This window comes from Cervus elaphus, chromosome 20, assembly GCF_910594005.1.
Source record: "Cervus elaphus chromosome 20, mCerEla1.1, whole genome shotgun sequence".
Lineage (NCBI taxonomy): Eukaryota > Metazoa > Chordata > Mammalia > Artiodactyla > Cervidae > Cervus > Cervus elaphus.
The window spans coordinates 73,526,690-73,545,326 of NC_057834.1; the positions used below are offsets into that span (position 1 = coordinate 73,526,690).

The window sequence follows — 18,637 nt, forward strand, 5'->3', positions numbered from 1 at the left end:
TCTTATCAGCCATAGATTTACACGTATTCCCCATCCCGATCCCCCCTCCCACCTCCCTCTCCACCCGATTCCTCTGGGTCTTCCCAGTGCACCAGGCCCGAGCACTTGTCTCATGCATCCCACCTGGGCTGGTGATCTGTTTCACCATAGATAGTATACATGCTGTTCTTTTGAAATATCCCACCCTCACATTCTCCCACAGAGTTCAAAAGTCTGTTCTGTATTTCTGTGTCTCTTTTTCTGTCTTGCATATAGGGTTATCATTACCATCTTTCTAAATTCCATATATATGTGTTAGTATGCTGTAATGTTCTTTATCTTTCTGGCTTACTTCACTCTGTATAATGGGCTCCAGTTTCATCCATCTCATTAGGACTGATTCAAATGAATTCTTTTTAACGGCTGAGTAATATTCCATGGTGTATATGTACCACAGCTTCCTTATCCATTCATCTGCTGATGGGCATCTAGGTTGCTTCCATGTCCTGGCTATTATAAACAGTGCTGCGATGAACATTGGGGTGCACGTGTCTCTTTCAGATCTGGTTTCCTCAGTGTGTATGCCCAGAAGTGGGATTGCTGGGTCATATGGCAGTTCTATTTCCAGTTTTTTAAGAAATCTCCACACTGTTTTCCATAGCGGCTGTACTAGTTTGCATTCCCACCAACAGTGTAAGAGGGTTCCCTTTTCTCCACACCCTCTCCAGCATTTATTGCTTGTAGACTTTTGGATAGCAGCCATCCTGACTGGCGTGTAATGGTACCTCATAGTGGTTTTGATTTGCATTTCTCTAGAACACTTTCTAACACCATACACAAAAATAAACTCAAAATGGATTAAAGATCTAAATGTAAGACCAGAAACTATAAAACTCCTAGAGGAGAACATAGGCAAAACACTCTCAGACATAAATCACAGCAGGATCCTCTATGACCCACCTCCCAGAATATTGGAAATAAAAGCAAAAATAAACAAATGGGACCTAATGAAACTTAAAAGCTTTTGCACTACAAAGGAAACTATAAGTAAGGTGAAAAGACAGCCCTCAGATTGGGAGAAAATAATAGCAAATGAAGAAACAGACAAAGGATTAATCTCAAAAATATACAAGCAACTCCTGCAGCTCAATTCCAGAAAAATAAATGACCCAATCAAAAAATGGGCCAAAGAACTAAACAGACATTTCTCCAAAGAAGACACACAGATGGCTAACAAACACATGAAAAGATGCTCAACATCACTCATTATAATCATGGTTTTAAAAAAAGTTCTGACGGGCTTTCAGTAATATAAAGCAGTAGTTTCTCACCTAAATCTTACTATCCCTAATGTCATTAACCAGAGATAGTATTTTTAATAAATTTTTGTGAAAGTGTTAGTCGCTCAGTACTGTCTGATTCTTTGCATCCCCAAGAACTGTAGCCTGCCAGTCTCCTCTGTCCATGGAATTTTCCGGACAAGAATACTGGAGTGAGTAGCCATTCCCTTCTCCAAGGGATCTTCCCAACTCAGGGATCTAACCCAGGTCTCCTGCACTGCAGGTGGGTTCTTTACCTTCTGAGCCACCATGCAGTTCAGTTCACTCACTCAGTCGTGTCTGACTCTTTGCGACCCCATGAATTGCAGCATGCCAGGCCTCCCTGTCCATCACCAACTCCCAGAGTTTACTCAAACTCATGTCCATTGAATCAGTGACGCCATCCAACCATCTCAACCTCTCTCATCCCCTACTCCTCGCACCTTCAATCTTTCCCAGCATCAGGGTCTTTTCTAATGAGTCAGTTCTTCAAATCAGGTGGCCAAAGTACTGGAGTTTCAGCTTCAGCATCAGTCCTTCCAATGAATATTCAGGACTGATTTCCTTTAGGATAGACTGGTTGGATCTCCTTGGAGTCCAAGGGACTCTCAAGAGTCTTCTCCAACACCACAGTTCAAAAGCATCAATTCTTTGATGCTCAGCTTTCTTTATAGTCCAACTCTCACATCCATACGTGACTACTGGAAAAACCATAGCTTCAACTAGATGGACCTTTGTTGGCAAAGTAATGTCTCTGCTTTTTAATATGCTGTCTAGGTTGGTCATACTTTTCTTCCAAGGAGCAAGCATTTTAATTTCATGGCTGCAGTCAACTATCTGCAGTGATTTTGGAGCCCAAGAAGATAAAGTCTGCACTGTTTCCACTGTTTTCCCATCTATTTGCCATGAAGTGATGGGACCAGATGCCATGATCTTAGTTTTCTTAATGTTGAGTTTTAAGCCAACTTTTTGACTCTCCTCTTTCACTTTCATCAAGAGGCTCTTTAGTTCTTCGCTTTCTGCCATAAATGTGGTTTCATCTGCATATCTGAGGTTATTGATATTTCTCCTGGCAATCTTGATTCCAGCTTGTGCTTCATCCAGCTTGGCATTTCGCTTGATGTACTCTGCATATAAGTTAAATAAGCAGGGTGACAATATACAGCCTTGACATACTCCTTTCCCGATTTGGAACCAGTCTGTTGTTCCATGTCCAGTTCTAACAGTTGCTTCCTGAACTGCATAAAGATTTCTCAAGAGGCAGGTCAGGTGGTCTGGTATTCCCATCTCTTGAAGAATTTTCCACAGTTTGTTGTGGTCACACAGTCAAAAGCTTTGGCATAGTCAATAAAGCAGAAGAAGATATTTTTCTGGAACTCCCTTCCTTTTTTGATGATCCAGAGGATGTTGGCAATTTGATCTCTGGTTCCTCTGCCTTTTCTAAATCCAGCTTGAACATCTGGAAGTTCATGGTTCACGTACTGTTGAAGCCTGCCTTGGAGAATTTTCAGCATTACTTTGCTAGCTTGTGAGATGAGTGCAATTGTGTGGTAATTTGAGCATTCTTTGGCATTGCCTTTTTTTGGGATTGAAATGAAAACTGACCTTTTCCAGACCTGTGGCCATTGCTTAATTTTCCAAATTTCCAAAGTGCAGCACTTTGACAGCTTTATCTTTCAGAATTTGAAATAGCTCAACTGGAATTCCATCACCTCCACTAGCTTTGTTCGTAGTGACGCTTCCTAAGACCCACTTGACTTCGCATTCCAGAATGTCTGGCTCTAGGTTGGTTGATGTATAATTTGCAAGAGAAATGCACAGTTCTTAAGTGTATAGTTTGAGCTTTAACAGATATAAACACCTAACAGATATATACACCTGTGTATAACCCACACACCCATTAAGATGTAGACAGTTCTTTTCATCCTAGAAAATTCATTTGTGCCCTTTTTACCAACTCTACCACCAGAAACTTTTCTTCTGATTTTTATTGCCATGGATATATTTTGCTCATTCTTTTTGGTGAGGCTGTAATTCATATACTATGCAGTTCACCCATATGAAGTGTGTAACTCAGTGGTTTTTTATGTATTTACAGAGTTTTGCAGTCATCACCACAATCATTTTTAGAACATTTTCATCATCCCCCAAAGAAACTATATCCATTAGCAGCAACTGTCCATCCCTTCTTGTTCCCCTTACTCCCACTCCAGTCTTCAGCAACAACTAATCCACTTTCTTTTTTTTTTAACTTATTTATATTAGTTGGAGGCTAATTACTTTACAGTATTGTAGTTGTTTTTGCCATACATTGATATGAATCAGCCATGGATTTACATGTGTTCCCCATCCTGAACCCCCCTCCCGCCTCCCTCCCCATCCCATCCCTCTGGGTCATCCCAGTGCACCAGCCCTGAGCACTTGTCTCATGCATCCAACCTGGGTTGGCGATCTGTTTCACAATTGATAATATACATGTTTCAATGCTGTTCTCTCATATCATCCCCCCCTCGCCTTCTCCCACAGAGTCCAAAAGTCTGTTCTGTACATCTGTGTCTCTTTTTCTGTTTTGCATATAGGGTTATCATTACCATCTTTCTAAATTCCATGTGTATGTGTTAGTATGCTGTAATGTTCTTTATCTTTCTGGCTTACTTCACTCTGTATAATGGGCTCCAGTTTCATCCACCTCATTAGAACTGATTCAAATGTATTCTTTTTCATGGATGAGTAATATTCTACTGTGTATTTGTACCACAGCTTTCTTATCCATTCGTCTGCTGGTGGGCATCTAGGTTGCTTCCATATCCTGGCTATTATAAACAGTGCCGCAATGAACATTGGGGTACGTGTCTCTTTCAGTTCTGATTTCCTCGGTGTATGCCCAAGAGTGGGATTGCTGGGTCACGTGGCAGTTCTATTTCCAGTTTTTTAAGGAATCTCCACACTGTTTTCCATAGCGGCTGTACTAGTTTGCATTCCCTCCAACAGTGCAAGAGAGGGTTCCCTTTTCTCCACACCCTCTCCAGCATTTATTGCTTGTAGACTTTTGGATAGCAGCCATTCTGACTGGCGTGAAATGGTACCTCATTGTGGTTTTGGTTTCCGTTTCTCTGATAATGAGTGATGTTGAGCATCTTTTCATGTGTTTGTTAGCCATCTGTGTGTCTTCTTTGGAGAAATGTCTGTTTAGTTCTTTGGCCCATTTTTTGATTGGGTCGTTTATTTTTCTGGAATTGAGCTGCAGGAGTTGCTTGTATATTTTTGAGATTAATTCTTTGTCTGTTGCTTCGTTTGCTATTATTTTCTCCCATTCTGAAGGCTGTCTTTTCACCTTGCTTATAGTTTCCATTGTTGTGCAAAAGCTTATAAGTTTCATTAGGTCCCATTTGTTTATTTTTGCTTTTATTTCCAATATTCTGGGAGGTGGGTCATAGAGGATCTTGCTGTGATTTATGTCAAAGAGTGTTTTGCCTATGTTCTTCTCTAGGAGTTTTATAGTTTCTGGTCTTACATTTAGATCTTTAATCCATTTTGAGTTTATTTTTGTGTATGGTGTTAGAAAGTGTTTTAGTTTCATTCTTTTACAAGTGGTTGACCAGTTTTCTCAGCACCACTTGTTAAAGAGGTTGTCTTTTCTCTATTGTATATTCTTGCCTCCTTTGTCAAAGATAAGGTGTCCATAGGTATGTGGATTTATCTCTGGGCTTTCTATTTTGTTCCATTGATCTGTCTTTCTGTCTTTGTGCCAGTACCATACTATCTTGATGACTGTGGCTTTGTAGTATAGTCTGAAGTCAGGCAGGTTGATTCCTCTAGTTCCATTCTTCTTTCTCAAGATTGCTTTGGCTATTCAAGGTTTTTTGTATTTCCATACCAATTGTGAAATTATTTGTTCTAGTTCTGTGAAAAATACCATTGGTAGCTTGATAAGGATTGCATTGAATCTATAGATTGCTTTGGGTAATATACTCATTTTGACAATATTGATTCCTCCAATCCATGAACACGGTATATTTCTCTATTTGTGTCCTCTTTGATTTGTTTCATCAGTGTTTTATAGTTTTCTATATATAGGTCTTTTGTTTCTTTAGGTAGATATATTCCTAAGTATTTTATTCTTTTGTAGCAATGGTGAATGATATTGTTTCCTTAATTTCTCTTTCTGTTTTCTCATTGTTAGTGTATAGAAATGCAAGGGATTTCTGTGTGTAAATTTTACTAATCCACTTTCTGAATTCTAGGTATTGAATATAAATTGAGTCATATAACATGTTTCCTTTTGTGACTCGCTTCTTTCACTTAGTGTGTTTTCAAGGTTCCATGTTCCAGCATCCATGTTGTAACCTGTATCTCTGCTTCATTTTTTTTCAAGACTGAATGATATTATACCTTATGGATATACCAGTGTTTTTATCCATCCAGTACTTGATGGATATTTGGATTGTTTACACTCTGGCTATTATGAATAATATTGGCATGAACACTTGTTATGTAGGTTTTGTGTGGACATAGATTTTCATTTCTCTTGAATATATATATACCTGGGAGTGGAATGGCTGGTTTGTATGGTAATTCTATGTTTAACCATTTAAGAAATTGCCAGACTTTTTTTCTGAAGTGATTTTACCATTTTATTTTGCCATCAGTGTGTCTGAAGGTTCCTATGTCTCCATATCTTCACCAACACTTGTTGTTATTTGTCTTTTTCATTATAGCCGTACTATAATGCCGTACTGTGAAGCAGTGTGTTGTTATGTTTTGATTGGCATTTCCCTAATCATTAGTGATGTCGAGCATCTTTCTGTGTGTTTATTGGCCAATTACATATATTTGTGGAGAATTATCTATTCTTATTCTTTGCTCATTTTTTAATTGGTTTATCTTTTTAGTATTGAGTTATAAGGGTTATTTATATATTCTAGATAGAAATCTCATGGGTTGCAAATATTTTTTCCCATTCCGTGGGTTTTCTTTTCACTTTCTTAATGCATCCAGTGAGGTACAGAACATGTAAAATTTTGATGAGTCCAGTTTAAATATATTCTTTATTTTACTTGTGCTTTTGGTGTCATATTTAGAAAGGTTTTTCTTCTGTAGTGTGTGTGTTCTTGAACTTCTTATAAGTGGAATCAAGTAGTATGTGTTCTTTTGCATCAAGGTTCTTTCACCTGGTGGGTTCCATACAGTCCATGGGGTTGCACAGAGTTGGGAAGGACTGAGCAAGTAACACTGTACTTCACTTCTTTCACCTAATGTTTATAAGATTAATGTTATGTATCAGCAGCAGTTTGTATCTGAGTGATGTTGCAGTGAATGAATGTATCACAATTTGATCATTTATTTTTCTGGATATAGGGGTTGTTTCTGGACTTTGGCTATTATGAATAAAGCTTTTCTGAACTTTAAATTGTAAGTCTTTTTGTGGACATAGGTTTTCATTTTTCTTGCTGTCATATAAAAATGTATTCAACTTCATAAAGAATTGCCAAATAGTCTTCATAGTGGTTGAAGTCTTACATACTACTGACATGGATATGTTAAAGTCACAATTGGTCTCATCTTTGGCAGCACATAGTATGACCAGTCTTTAAAATTGTAGCCATGCTGATTGTGTACATAGTGTGGTTTTAACTTGGGTTTCTTTGGTGATTAAGGATGTTGAATGTTTTTCAGTTGCTTGTTAGCCACTTGACTGTTTTGTTTTGGAAGGTGGCAGTTTAAATTTCTTACTCATTTTTAAAAATGTGTTGTTTGCCTTCTTAATTATCAGTTGTAAGTGTTCTTCATGTATTCTGAACACCAGTCTTTTGTCAGATGCATATGTTGAAGATTTTTTTTTTCTTAGTTTGTGGCTTATGTTTTCATCTTCTTAAAAGTAGAGCTTTTAAAATTTGAAATGCAATTTAGTATTTTTTAATCAATTTTTTTCTTTTATGGTTAATGTTTGTGTCCCATTAACAAATTTTGCCAATTCCAAGGTTGTGAAGACTTTTTCCTGTTTTCTTCAAGATGTTTTATAGTTTTAGTTTTTATATTCAAGTCTATTGTCCATTTTGAGTCTTTTTTTTTTTTTTTTGTATTATGTGAATTAAGGCAGGGACAATATCTTTAAATAATGTAAAGTCTGTACTTGGAATATTTCATTTGTAATGTTTTTCAAAGTTTTGTATATTTGTATTACTTACTGCATTGTCCTCTGAAGATGAATTGCTTAACTCTTCTCTCTAATCCACCCATGAATTCATTTGGTTTTCCTGCTTATACTAAAAGTTGTAATGTGGAGATCTCTGAGACCTTTCTGACTGTTAAAAAACAAACAAAAAACCTTTCTTTTAAGGTACTTTTTCATCTATGCTTTCATTATATCTCAGATTTCTGTTTAGCTTGGGAAACACCAGTATTTTCTTTTTAACTGCATGTCTTTATTAATGGTAGTGGTGCAGTTTAATTATTTGGCATATAGTGAAGTGAAGTCGCTCAGTTGTTTCCGACTCTTTGGGACTCCATGGACTGTAGCCCACCAGGCTTCTCCATCCATGGAATTTTCTAGGCAAGAGTACTGAAGTGGGTGGCCATTTCCTTCTCCAGGGGATTTTCCTGACCCAGGGATCAAACCTAGGTCTCTGCATTGCAGGCAGATGCTTTACCGTCTGAGCCACCGGGGAATCCCAAAAAAGTGAAAGTCACTCAGTCGTGTCAGACTCTTTGTGACCCCATGGACTATATAGTCCATGGAATACTCCAGGCCAGAATACTGGAGTGGGTAGCCTTTCCCTTCTCCAGGGGATCTTCCTAACCCAGGGATTGAACCCACGTCTCCTGCATTGCAGGAGGATTCTTTACCAGCTGAGCCACAAGGGAAGTTAGCAAGCATTCAATGAATAATTAAGTGAAGTGAACTTAGGGTCAGGTTATTTCTGTAAAGTTTGTTTCTGTATTCCATTTATAAATCTTGAGGTTTAGAATCATACATAGAATTACTTGTATACATACACTTATTTTTTCATAAGTTTTATTGTGGACTTATTAAAATAATATCTATGGAAAAAACAGTATTTAAAGCAAAACATTATCATTAATTAGTTTTTTTCTGATGAAGACTATTTATAGCAAATAATTGACCCTGAATTTAGCTGTTTTGTAAATTTTTCTATTTCTGGCAATATTTGGGACATTTTATTTCATTTACTGTTGCCATGAAAAAAATGTATTAAATTATGCCATGAATACGGAAAGTTTTTTAGTTTATATTATTGTGTTATTGAGTTTGATCATCTCGTACTTGAAGTTTTTTTTTATTATGGAGATTTGAGTTTTATTTCAGTTCTCTCAGTTTTCAGTATATTTTGTTTTGAGCTAAATACAAAGACAATATAAAGGGATATAAAGATGAGTAAGATATAAATGTGGCTTGCAAAGGATTTTTTATAATCTGCTAAATATAATTTGACTCATGTTTATTAGTTTTTATACATCCTAAATTAATATTGGGAGCATTTTTTTGTCTAAGCAGATGATTTTCTGAAGGAGTTACTGGAAGTAAATAGTATCCATGTTAAATAGATGTTTTAGGACCCTTATTTGCATGGCATGTAATTTACATCTTAATGATAGAGCCACATTTTCCAGCCTTTTTTTTTTTTGATAGTCTGTGTACATGTGAAAGAAGTAATGGATTTGATGTTGTATGAGTTATGGAATGGATCTCTGAAATTATCTTAACCTGTCTTTCTACAGATAAGGCAGAGGCCTTAAACAGGGTCTTAACAGTGAAGAGGTCTCAATTTTAAAGTGCTAGTCCAGTGATAAATGACAGCTGTTAGCTGGCCTGAGTTTCTGGGAGATAGTAGGGTTTATGGAGAGTTAGTGGATTAAAGTCCTTTCTCATTTAAAGGGAGAAGCTTCTACCCTGCTATACCCTGTTATTTCTGGAGTATAGGCTAGTTTTGCCCTTTTTGTTTTTTAAGAGATCCAGAATTGTAAATACAAATGTATGTTGGAGAAGGAAATGACAATCCACTCTGATATTTTTGCCTGGAAAATCCCATGCCTAGAGAAGCCTGGTGAGCTGCAGTCCATCAGGTTGCAAAGAGTTGGACATGACTGAGCAACTAACACACACAGACACACATATGTGTATATAAACAAATGAAATCTTCTAATTTTAGTTTTAGTAATTGTTCATTTTTTTTACACAAACATTGCATGAGCTAGACAAAACACTCATTGTTTGGGCAGATCAGTTATGCCTGGGTGAAGCAAAATTGAAAGAGACAAAAGATTTGATTAATTTATCTGTCTGCCTTTTTTAGTCCTAGACACATTTTAAACATGTTAGGATTAGTTCTTCCATAAAATTAGTTAATACTGCTTCCAAGTACAGTTTCTTTTTCCTTGAAACCTTCCCAATGAATTTCTCCCCAGAAGATTTCTTCTACTTTGAATTTTTAGTGGAGATAAAGAGAAACTGTGATGGGACTAATAGCACTAAAATATTTAACATAATTTACTTTATCAAATTTTAAAATTGCTATTCTTAGTAGAAAAAAATACAGCAATTAATTTTGTAGATGCCAACCAAGTATTTTAAAAATTATGTATATTTTAAAAGTATGGCTAAATTGCTGTAGTGAAGCCCTTAAGTATCATCATGTTATTGCAGGAAGGGGGACCCCTTCCAGGGCCTGAGAGTAGGCTCTTGTCTAACGCTCGGAAATGGATTGTCCAAGGAGGTACATATGCTGACAAAGCAAGATACTTTATTGGGAAGGGGCACCTGGGCAGAGAACAGGAGGGTAAGGGAACCCAGGAGGACTACTCTGCTATGTGGCTTGCTGTCAGGTTTTGCGTTGATGAGATTAGTTTCTGGGTTGTTTCTGGCCAATCATTCTCAAAAAAGAGTCCTTCCTGGTGGCACACCCATTGCTTAGGCCAGATGGATGTCAGTGAGAAGGATCCTGGGAGGTGGTAGGACAGGTGGTGTCTCCTTTTGGCCTTTCCTGAACTCTTCCATTTGGTGGTGGCTTAATAGTTCCACGTTCCTTACTGAGACCTCCTGTGGTAAAATACTCATGCAAATAGTTATTATAGTGCCTGGCCTGGGTGGGTGGTTTTAGTCAGTGTGTTTCCTCTAATATTGTCATCTAGTGTCACTGTGAGATCTTGAACAATTTTTAATTATATTTTAGATTGTTAGAGACAGATAGTAAGTCTTTAAGATCTGTAAATGGATCAAGAAGGAACAGTGGCTCCTCCCTGGTATCAAGTTCATCAGCCTCTAGCAACCTCAGTCACCTTGAAGAAGACTCTTGGATTCTTTGGGGAAGAATTGTTAATGAATGGGAAGATGTGCGCAAAAAGAAGGAGAAACAAGTTAAGGTATTCATATTCTTTGCTGAAGTTTTCCTCTTATCCCATCAGGCAGAGATTGATAGAGGATTAAAAAAAAAAATTGGATTCTAGTACTTCCCAGGTGCTGTGCTGAAGAGGTCTACTTTATATGTTTTCTTCAATTGTGCCAATAGAAGTTTTGATTTGCAGCTATCAGCTATTATAAAAGTCTCCTAACTGTAGAAGTATAGATTCAGAAATGAAGTGGTGACATCCAAAATCCTTCAGTTATCATTATTTTACTTTTTTTTTTTAAAAATCATAAAACAGCCCTTTGAAAGATCATGGTTACCATGCTATCTGTCATTCACAGCTCTGCAGATTATCAGTTCCTTAATACATTGAGAGGCTATACTCTGAGTGAAATGACAGGAATTTATCCACAGCGTTGTTGTTCCTCTGATCAGAGCACAATACATCAGTATCTTAGCCAAATCTTAGCTTTGGTTAAAAAGTTCCCTAGTCTTATTTTAAAAGTAGCTTTGTGAATTAAAATTTGAGAAAGTGAAAAAAAAAAATTTTTTTTTAAAGTCATCTACTCCACTCCAATCCCTGTGGCTTTCAAGGTAGGAAGCCTAAATAAGTCATTTAAACATTTTTTATTTTTATTTTTTAGGAACTTGTTCGTAAAGGGATACCCCATCATTTTAGAGCGATAGTTTGGCAACTTTTGTGCAGTGCACAAAGTATGCCAATTAAGGATCAGTATTCAGAACTCCTGAAAATGACCTCACCTTGTGAAAAATTGATCCGAAGGGACATTGCTAGAACTTATCCTGAGCACAATTTTTTTAAGGAAAAAGATAGCCTTGGACAGGAAGTTTTGTTTAATGTAATGAAGGTAAGTTCTATTTATTCATTTTTTGGGGGGAGGAGGTGAAATAAATTCTTACATTGAAATTAAACATTTCTCATAATGAAGTACAAACTCATCCTAGTAATCAGTTGCTTTGGCAATCAATTTGATTTTAGCATAATCTTGACTTTAATTCTGATGTTTAGGTTGCTGTCTGATTTGCAGAACTCTTGGAAAATTCCTTACATTGCTTGGTATTAGTTGAAGTCAAATAACCTATAAATGACTATACATACCATAGAGAGGGACTTCCCTCGTAGCTCATTTGGTAAAGAATCTGCCTGCAATGCAGGAGACCTGGGTTTGATTCCTGGGTCGGGGAGATCCCCTGGAGAAGGAAATGGCAATCCACTCCAGTATGCTTGCCTGGAAAATCCCACGGACAGAGGAGCCTGGTGGGCTACAGTCCACAGGGTCACAAGAGTAGGACACAACTTAGCGACTAAACCACCACCACCACCACCATAGAGAAGACCCTTCATGAAAATGAGTAATTCACCTTCTATGAGTTTCACAATTTGGGAGCAAATTTTCTGTTTGCCATGGCTGGCATCGCTAAGAGCCCCTCACCCTTGAAGGTGTGTGGCATTGTAATTTTTTCTTCAATATTGTCTTTTCCCTTTGCATAATTCCTTTCCCTTTTAGTCACCCCTTTGAAATTATGATTTCTTGTTAAACCATATCAATTTTGTCAATGCTTTACCATCGTCTTACTCAAATTTTACTCTATCAGCTACATATTTTTAATGATTTTTAAGCTTTGTCACTTCCCTGAGTACAAATTCCTTTATTTTCTTGTCCTTAAGAACTGACAGTTCCTAATTCGTAAATCATCAAAAGAAAATTTTATGTAGTAAATCATATAGGGTAGGATAGCATCTACAGCAAAGCAAACAAGAGCTTCTCTAGAAAATAAATGGTCTTTAACCCACCTTCTCACTATTTTTAGGCTTTTATAGAAGGAAGGTATGCTGTATCATGATAAAGTATTTTTAACAACATTTTTTACTTTTTAGGCGTATTCTTTAGTGGATCGTGAGGTTGGTTACTGTCAAGGAAGTGCTTTTATAGTTGGATTGCTGCTTATGCAGGTAAGTTATATAAGTATTAAAGTTGGAGAATTTAAAAATCATCCTTGTTTTTAGTAAGTGGATATTGGGTATTTTTCTCCTAAGCATAATCTAAATATTTAGTTTGCACTTTAAAATATTAAACATGATGAAAATAACACATAGTAAATATCCTGCCACTAAGTCAAATTTTGTCTTATCTACATTTGGACCATAATTTTCTACTAAATCCTGTATCTACTTTTAAATCTGTATTTAAATGTCTGTATTTAATGAGGAATAATCTTTTCCCAGCTAAGGAAGACTGATTAAAGTGTTGGTATAGAAATCTTACTTTATGGGACTTCTCTGGTGGGTTTGATCCCTGATTGAACTAAGATCCCCCATATTGTGTGGCAAGGCTACATGCACACACATATCATAGTTATGATATACAATGTCTTTGGAAGTTTATACAGTACTTTTATTTGTCACAGAACTGAGGGCTTGTTACACCTCTCTTATTATAGGCTCAAAAATAGAGGTACTCAGTCACTTCTCCTGCCTTGGGGATAAACATGTTTCCATTGGCAGTGGCCTATATTGGGTGGGGTGTTTTTGGAAGTCAAGGATAGGACAGTAAATCATAGCTTTGACAGGAAATAGCATGTGGTGTTATCTGTTTACCCTTACTGAAAAATTTTTAAAAAGTTTATCTTACTTTTGTATTAAGTCTCAAGACTGAAATATAACTTGAAAAGAAACCTTGGAGATAACTTTTGAGTCATATAGGCTTGTTTTTGCAACTCAGTTCTACACTGAGTTCTGTAGTCTTGGGCTAGATTATTTTAACATCCTTTCCTCAGCCTTAATTAGGTACTGCGTCTACTTCTAGATTCATTGTGAGGGTTATATAAGATACTGTATGTAATAGCCTAGCATAGTGTATGACACATGGTAGACATGCAGTAAAAGTTCAGTGACTTGCCCAAGATCACATATCTTGGTAGATAAGAGCAGTGTAGGAATCAGAAACTGTGTTTCTCCACTGTTACTGTTGTTCAGTTGCTCAGTAGTGTCGAACTCTTTGTGACTACATGGTCTGCAGCATGCCAGGCTTCCCTGTCCTTCACCAACTTCCGGAGCTCACTCAAACTCATGTCTATTGAGTCAGTGATGCCATCCAACCATCTCATCCTCTGTTGTCCCCTTCTTCTCCTGCCTTCAATCTTTACCAGCATCAGGGTCTTTTCAAACGAGTCAGCTCTTTGCTACTTTGCCTCCCACATATTAGCTTAGAAATATAACTCAGAGTCTGATAAAAATTTTTTTGCAAGTTAGCTTATTTACTACATGGTGTTAAAATAGTTAAGAGTACTGGGTATATGTTTTGTGTATATCTTAGTACTGCTTTAAAATTGGGTAGATAGTGTCCCCACTAGACCTTTGCAAAAGAAATGATTCTTATTAACTCAGTGTCATAGAGAAAATGTGTATCAGAGAGAAGGGGCAGTTAGTGGCAATGAGGCATTGAGGTCCAAGGAGGGACCTGTGCATCTCTGCCCCTGCCTTCTTCCAGTGCTGAGGGAGAGAAAACACCCTCCTCAGGAGACAGCCAGATTTCGGTTTTGAAGTATCCTTAGGGGGGATTCAGGTTTCACTTAGAGAAAGACAGTAAAAGAACATTTGGTGAAGAGATTGAGGGTATAGATAGGATATTTTATTGATGGCAGGTTATTAGTTCCAGAAAGTGCTGTGTAAAAGGTTTAGGGCATATTAGAAATGGGGTAGGTTATGGGAGCACTGGAACCACATGGGATGAGTGTTCTAGGATATTGGGTTTCTTGTAGTGACTGACATAAAAATCAGTGGGGCTATCAAGCTTGATAGGATTAATGAAGATATGTGTTGGGAGGAAGGAAGGAAGTGAGTTTTGCCAAGAATAGTTCTTGGCTCCTGTTCATGGCTTTGTTGAGTCCAGGGAAAATGTATTGTTAATAAATGTAGTCTTCAGTAAGAAAAGTGCCTAGAGACCTTTTGAGGTTTCCTCTTTTGAAACACACTGGTATAATGTGAGTGAATGAACAGTAGAAAATTTTATCTTAATACACAAGGAATTCCCTGGCAGTCCAGTGGTTAGGACTGTATGCACGGGTTCCACCCCTGTTTGGAGAACTCCGATCCTCCATGACAAAAAAAAAAGACGACACGGTTATTTGTATGTTATGTGTCTAAATTTAATATCTGTGTAACTCTATGGAGCTTTTTTTTTCCTACAGAGCTTTTCTATTCAGTATCTTAGTTGATATAATTATCTAGTGAGTTACACACAAAATGTGAAATTGAAACCTTTAAAACCCTAATTACAGATTTTTTTGGAAAACTTACTTTACTAGTTCTTTTAACACTTAAACACTATTTTTCTGCTCGGAACCCTTGAAAAGCCTCCCATCTCACTTAAGATAAAAGTTCAGGTCCTTACAGTGGCTTCTAAAATCCTATGATTTGTTTTGTTGTATTTCTCCTCCATAACCATAACTTCATTTGTAGCATCACTCCTAGTTTAGTAGTCCCCTGTTTATTGTTCCTTGAGCATGCCACTCATGATTCCATTTCAAGACATTTGTATTATTCTCTCAGCACTGTTCTTCCCTCAGTTGTTCCCTTACTTTCAGTATTCTGCTCAAATGTTACCTTATCAAGAGACTTTCTCTGACCTACCTATAAATAAATAGAATGTATCTCCCCAGGATTCCCTGTTGCTTTACTTTGTCTTATTTCCATAGCACTTTGCACCATCTGACATGTATTAATTGATTTATTCCATATATTGCCTGGAGAATCCCATAGACAGAGGAGCCTGTCAGGCTACAGGAGGGGTCATAAGAGTAGGGCACAATTTAGGGATTAACCACCATGTATTGTCTTATCTCCCCCTACTGGAAGGTTCAAACTCCCTGAAAGTAGAGGATGTTTATTTTGTTCACTGGTATATAAGAGAGAGAGAGAAGTATCTGGCTTTAAATGAATATTCGTAGATTAAATTAATGAGTTAGGCAAGTGAGGCAGCTGGTCTCAGTTGTAAGATTCACCTGATTTCTCATTGATTGTGATAGGATGGGAAATTAGAATCTTCTGATTCCTAGTCCATTGCTCTTAATATTACATCACTTGGCACTCAAAACACTGGTTATAGTTGGATGAGTACTTAGTTTAAATGTATTTAGCTTATTTGTTTATCACAGAACATTAATAGATGTTGCTTTTTTTTCTCCTAATGCAGATGCCAGAAGAAGAAGCTTTCTGTGTATTTGTTAAATTAATGCAAGATTATAGACTTCGTGAACTTTTTAAACCAAGTATGGCAGAATTAGGCCTTTGTATGTACCAGTTTGAATGCATGATACAGGTAATAAAAGTGTGGCGTTAACCAAAAACATACTGCCTTTATATTTTTTGTCATCTTGGTTTGAGTGACAGCTAAGCAAATTTAATGTTAAAAGCATTAAAGCAACTGAAAAAAAAATTATTGTTTTGATTACATGATTATTTGTTGGTCTGTTAACCCACAATTTAGACTTTACTTCCCAGTTAGGTGCTGGCCCAGGTAGATCACAGTCTGGAACTTTACTACAATTTTTATGTTCAAATCTTAAACATTTGTGCCAAATATATCATAACCTGCATTCTTGAGTTTCTTTATTATGCCGTATTGATCACATTTTTTTATGTAGATTATGCTCTCCTACAGAAGCCCATGACATTTGCATGCTGATATCAATTCATTTCCTTTGAGATGGTCTCTCATCTCTTTCGATCCTCTCCCCTGCCTTTCCCACCTTTCATCTCACTTTTTCTGCTAGCCTGTAATCTTAAAAAAATTACTGTTTCTATCCTTTTATATTGTTAATTTAAGATTCATAGTCTTATTGACTGTGTGAGGGTGAAGAGAAGAGAAAGAGAGGAATCAAAACCAAGTAAAAAATACCTTTAAAGTATTTCACCTTTCTGGATTTAATTTTTATATTTGTATAAGTAGACTTGCTATTTTTCCCTGTGATGTAATGGTATAAATATTCTTCATTTACTTAAATTTCAATTATGTAAGCAAAATTTAAGAATATTGGTTAAGGATTCAGCTGGCCTAAGAGCCATTTTCCTGAGAAAAGTCTCCATTTCCCTGGCAGCTTTACCCACAGGAATTTTTAAATCCTCTACCTTTTCTATGTGTGATGAGAAGAAAGGGATATGCCAAATGTTTTTGCATTTTAAAGAGAAAGACAAAGTAGGTCTTGATGATTCTTATTTGTCTTAAATAGTAAGCTTATTTTTAATCAACCTTAAATTCCCTTGGTTTATTTTCAGTTAATGTGTCATTTATGTTTTGAATTACGAGAGTTGCTGAAGTATCTGTATTTCAGGTGAGAAGGGAGCTTAGGATAGGCAATCAGGGGCATATAGCACCTGAAAGTATTTCAACATAACATCTTTCCTTAAAAAAATTTTTTTTTGAAATATTATCATTTATAGAAAAGTAAAGAAAATTATAAAAATTTTACTTATTGTAATTTTTCATATTAAGAAATCATTAGAAAGTTCCAACTTTTAAGTTCCAACTCCACATCCTTTTCCCCTTCTTCCTTTTCCAAATAGTAACCACCATCTAGAGTGTCCATTTCTGCCTCTTATTTCTTCCATATGATTCCTGAATTTTTATGTTTATGTTTGGTAAAGGCTAATTTAGTATGTGTACAATGGTTTGGCTTAAAATACTGAGTTTTACAATGTTTTAGCTAATTAATTCCTTTCTTCTATTTAGGAGCACCTTCCAGAGCTCTTTGTGCATTTTCAGTCTCAGAGTTTTCATACCTCAATGTATGCATCATCATGGTTTCTGACTATCTTCCTTACAACTTTTCCACTACCAATTGCAACAAGGATATTTGACATCTTTATGTCTGAGGTAAGTTAGTGGGCAACTTACCAGACTGAGCAAAGGAATCATTGGGTTAATGAGAGCTAGGCAATGAGGAGAACAATAAAGGAGACTCATGTGTTCCATGCTAAACTGCTTGCATGGATAATCTCATTTAATCCTATAACATCCATATGAGTACTGTTCATCTCCTCATTTGATGGATGACAGGTGAAGAAGCTGATATTTAGAGAAAGATTAAGTAGCTTGTGTATGGACACATAACACATAAGTAGTATAGTAACCAAGATTCAAACACAGGCAGTCAAAATCAGGAACCCATACTCTTAATCAAACCTGAATCACCTCCTTTTTGATTTAGTGAGAATTATCGAGGGTTAAAATTTCCTTTACAGTTAACATTGTTGCAATGCATCTCTTACCCAAAGAGGAAGAAGTAGTGAGTATAATTTTCTTCCATCCCCTAAACATCTTACAGGTAGTCCTTTTAATTATCACTGACATGTAGTGGTGATCCTTTGTCTTCTATATTTTGACTGAGAAGGTAGGAAGGTGAGGATAGGTGATCAGTGATAGAGAGCATCTAAGAATATTATTAATTGTTATTAATTACATCTTGGGAAGATCAATTTATATAACATAGCTAAATTTGGTTAGTCTGGAGCCAGGAAACTATGATTCGTGTACTGATCTATCCTGGTTTGCCTACCAAGTCTGTCCTTTCTGTAAATAAAGTTTCTTGGAACATAGCCATGACTATTTGTTGATGTGATGTCTGTGTCTGCTTTTCAGCTGAAATTCCAGGGTTGATTATTTGTGACACTTATAGGTAGGGCTTCTAAAGCCTAAAACATTTGTTTTCCAACTCTTTACAGGAAATGTATGCTCTCCTCTAGTTTAGGTACCTAAATGTTGACCTTAGAATTCTTTTGAGTGATTAGTTGTTGTGGAAGAGTAAGATAAATTTGACTTTATAATTTGATTCTTCAGGGTTTAGAAATAGTGTTTCGGATAGGATTAGCGCTTCTTCAAATGAATCAGGCAGAACTGATGCAACTCGACATGGAAGGGATGTTACAGGTAAGCCAGGTCATGATTTCTTAAA

At 36.6% G+C, this 18,637-nt stretch overlaps 1 protein-coding gene across 8 annotated transcripts in view; it reads left to right on the forward strand.

Annotated features, from left to right (window-relative positions):
• Positions 1-18,637, forward strand: part of EVI5 (ecotropic viral integration site 5) — a 226,508-nt gene that overhangs the window by 72,896 nt on the left and 134,975 nt on the right. For all 8 annotated transcript variants that reach the window (XM_043875546.1, XM_043875545.1, XM_043875543.1 and 5 more), the window contains exons 3-8: positions 10,490-10,679; positions 11,308-11,532; positions 12,564-12,638; positions 15,880-16,005; positions 17,416-17,559; positions 18,523-18,612. In XM_043875546.1, coding sequence (XP_043731481.1) covers positions 10,490-10,679; positions 11,308-11,532; positions 12,564-12,638; positions 15,880-16,005; positions 17,416-17,559; positions 18,523-18,612 — 850 coding nt within the window. The remainder of the gene's footprint in view (positions 1-10,489; positions 10,680-11,307; positions 11,533-12,563; positions 12,639-15,879; positions 16,006-17,415; positions 17,560-18,522; positions 18,613-18,637) is intronic.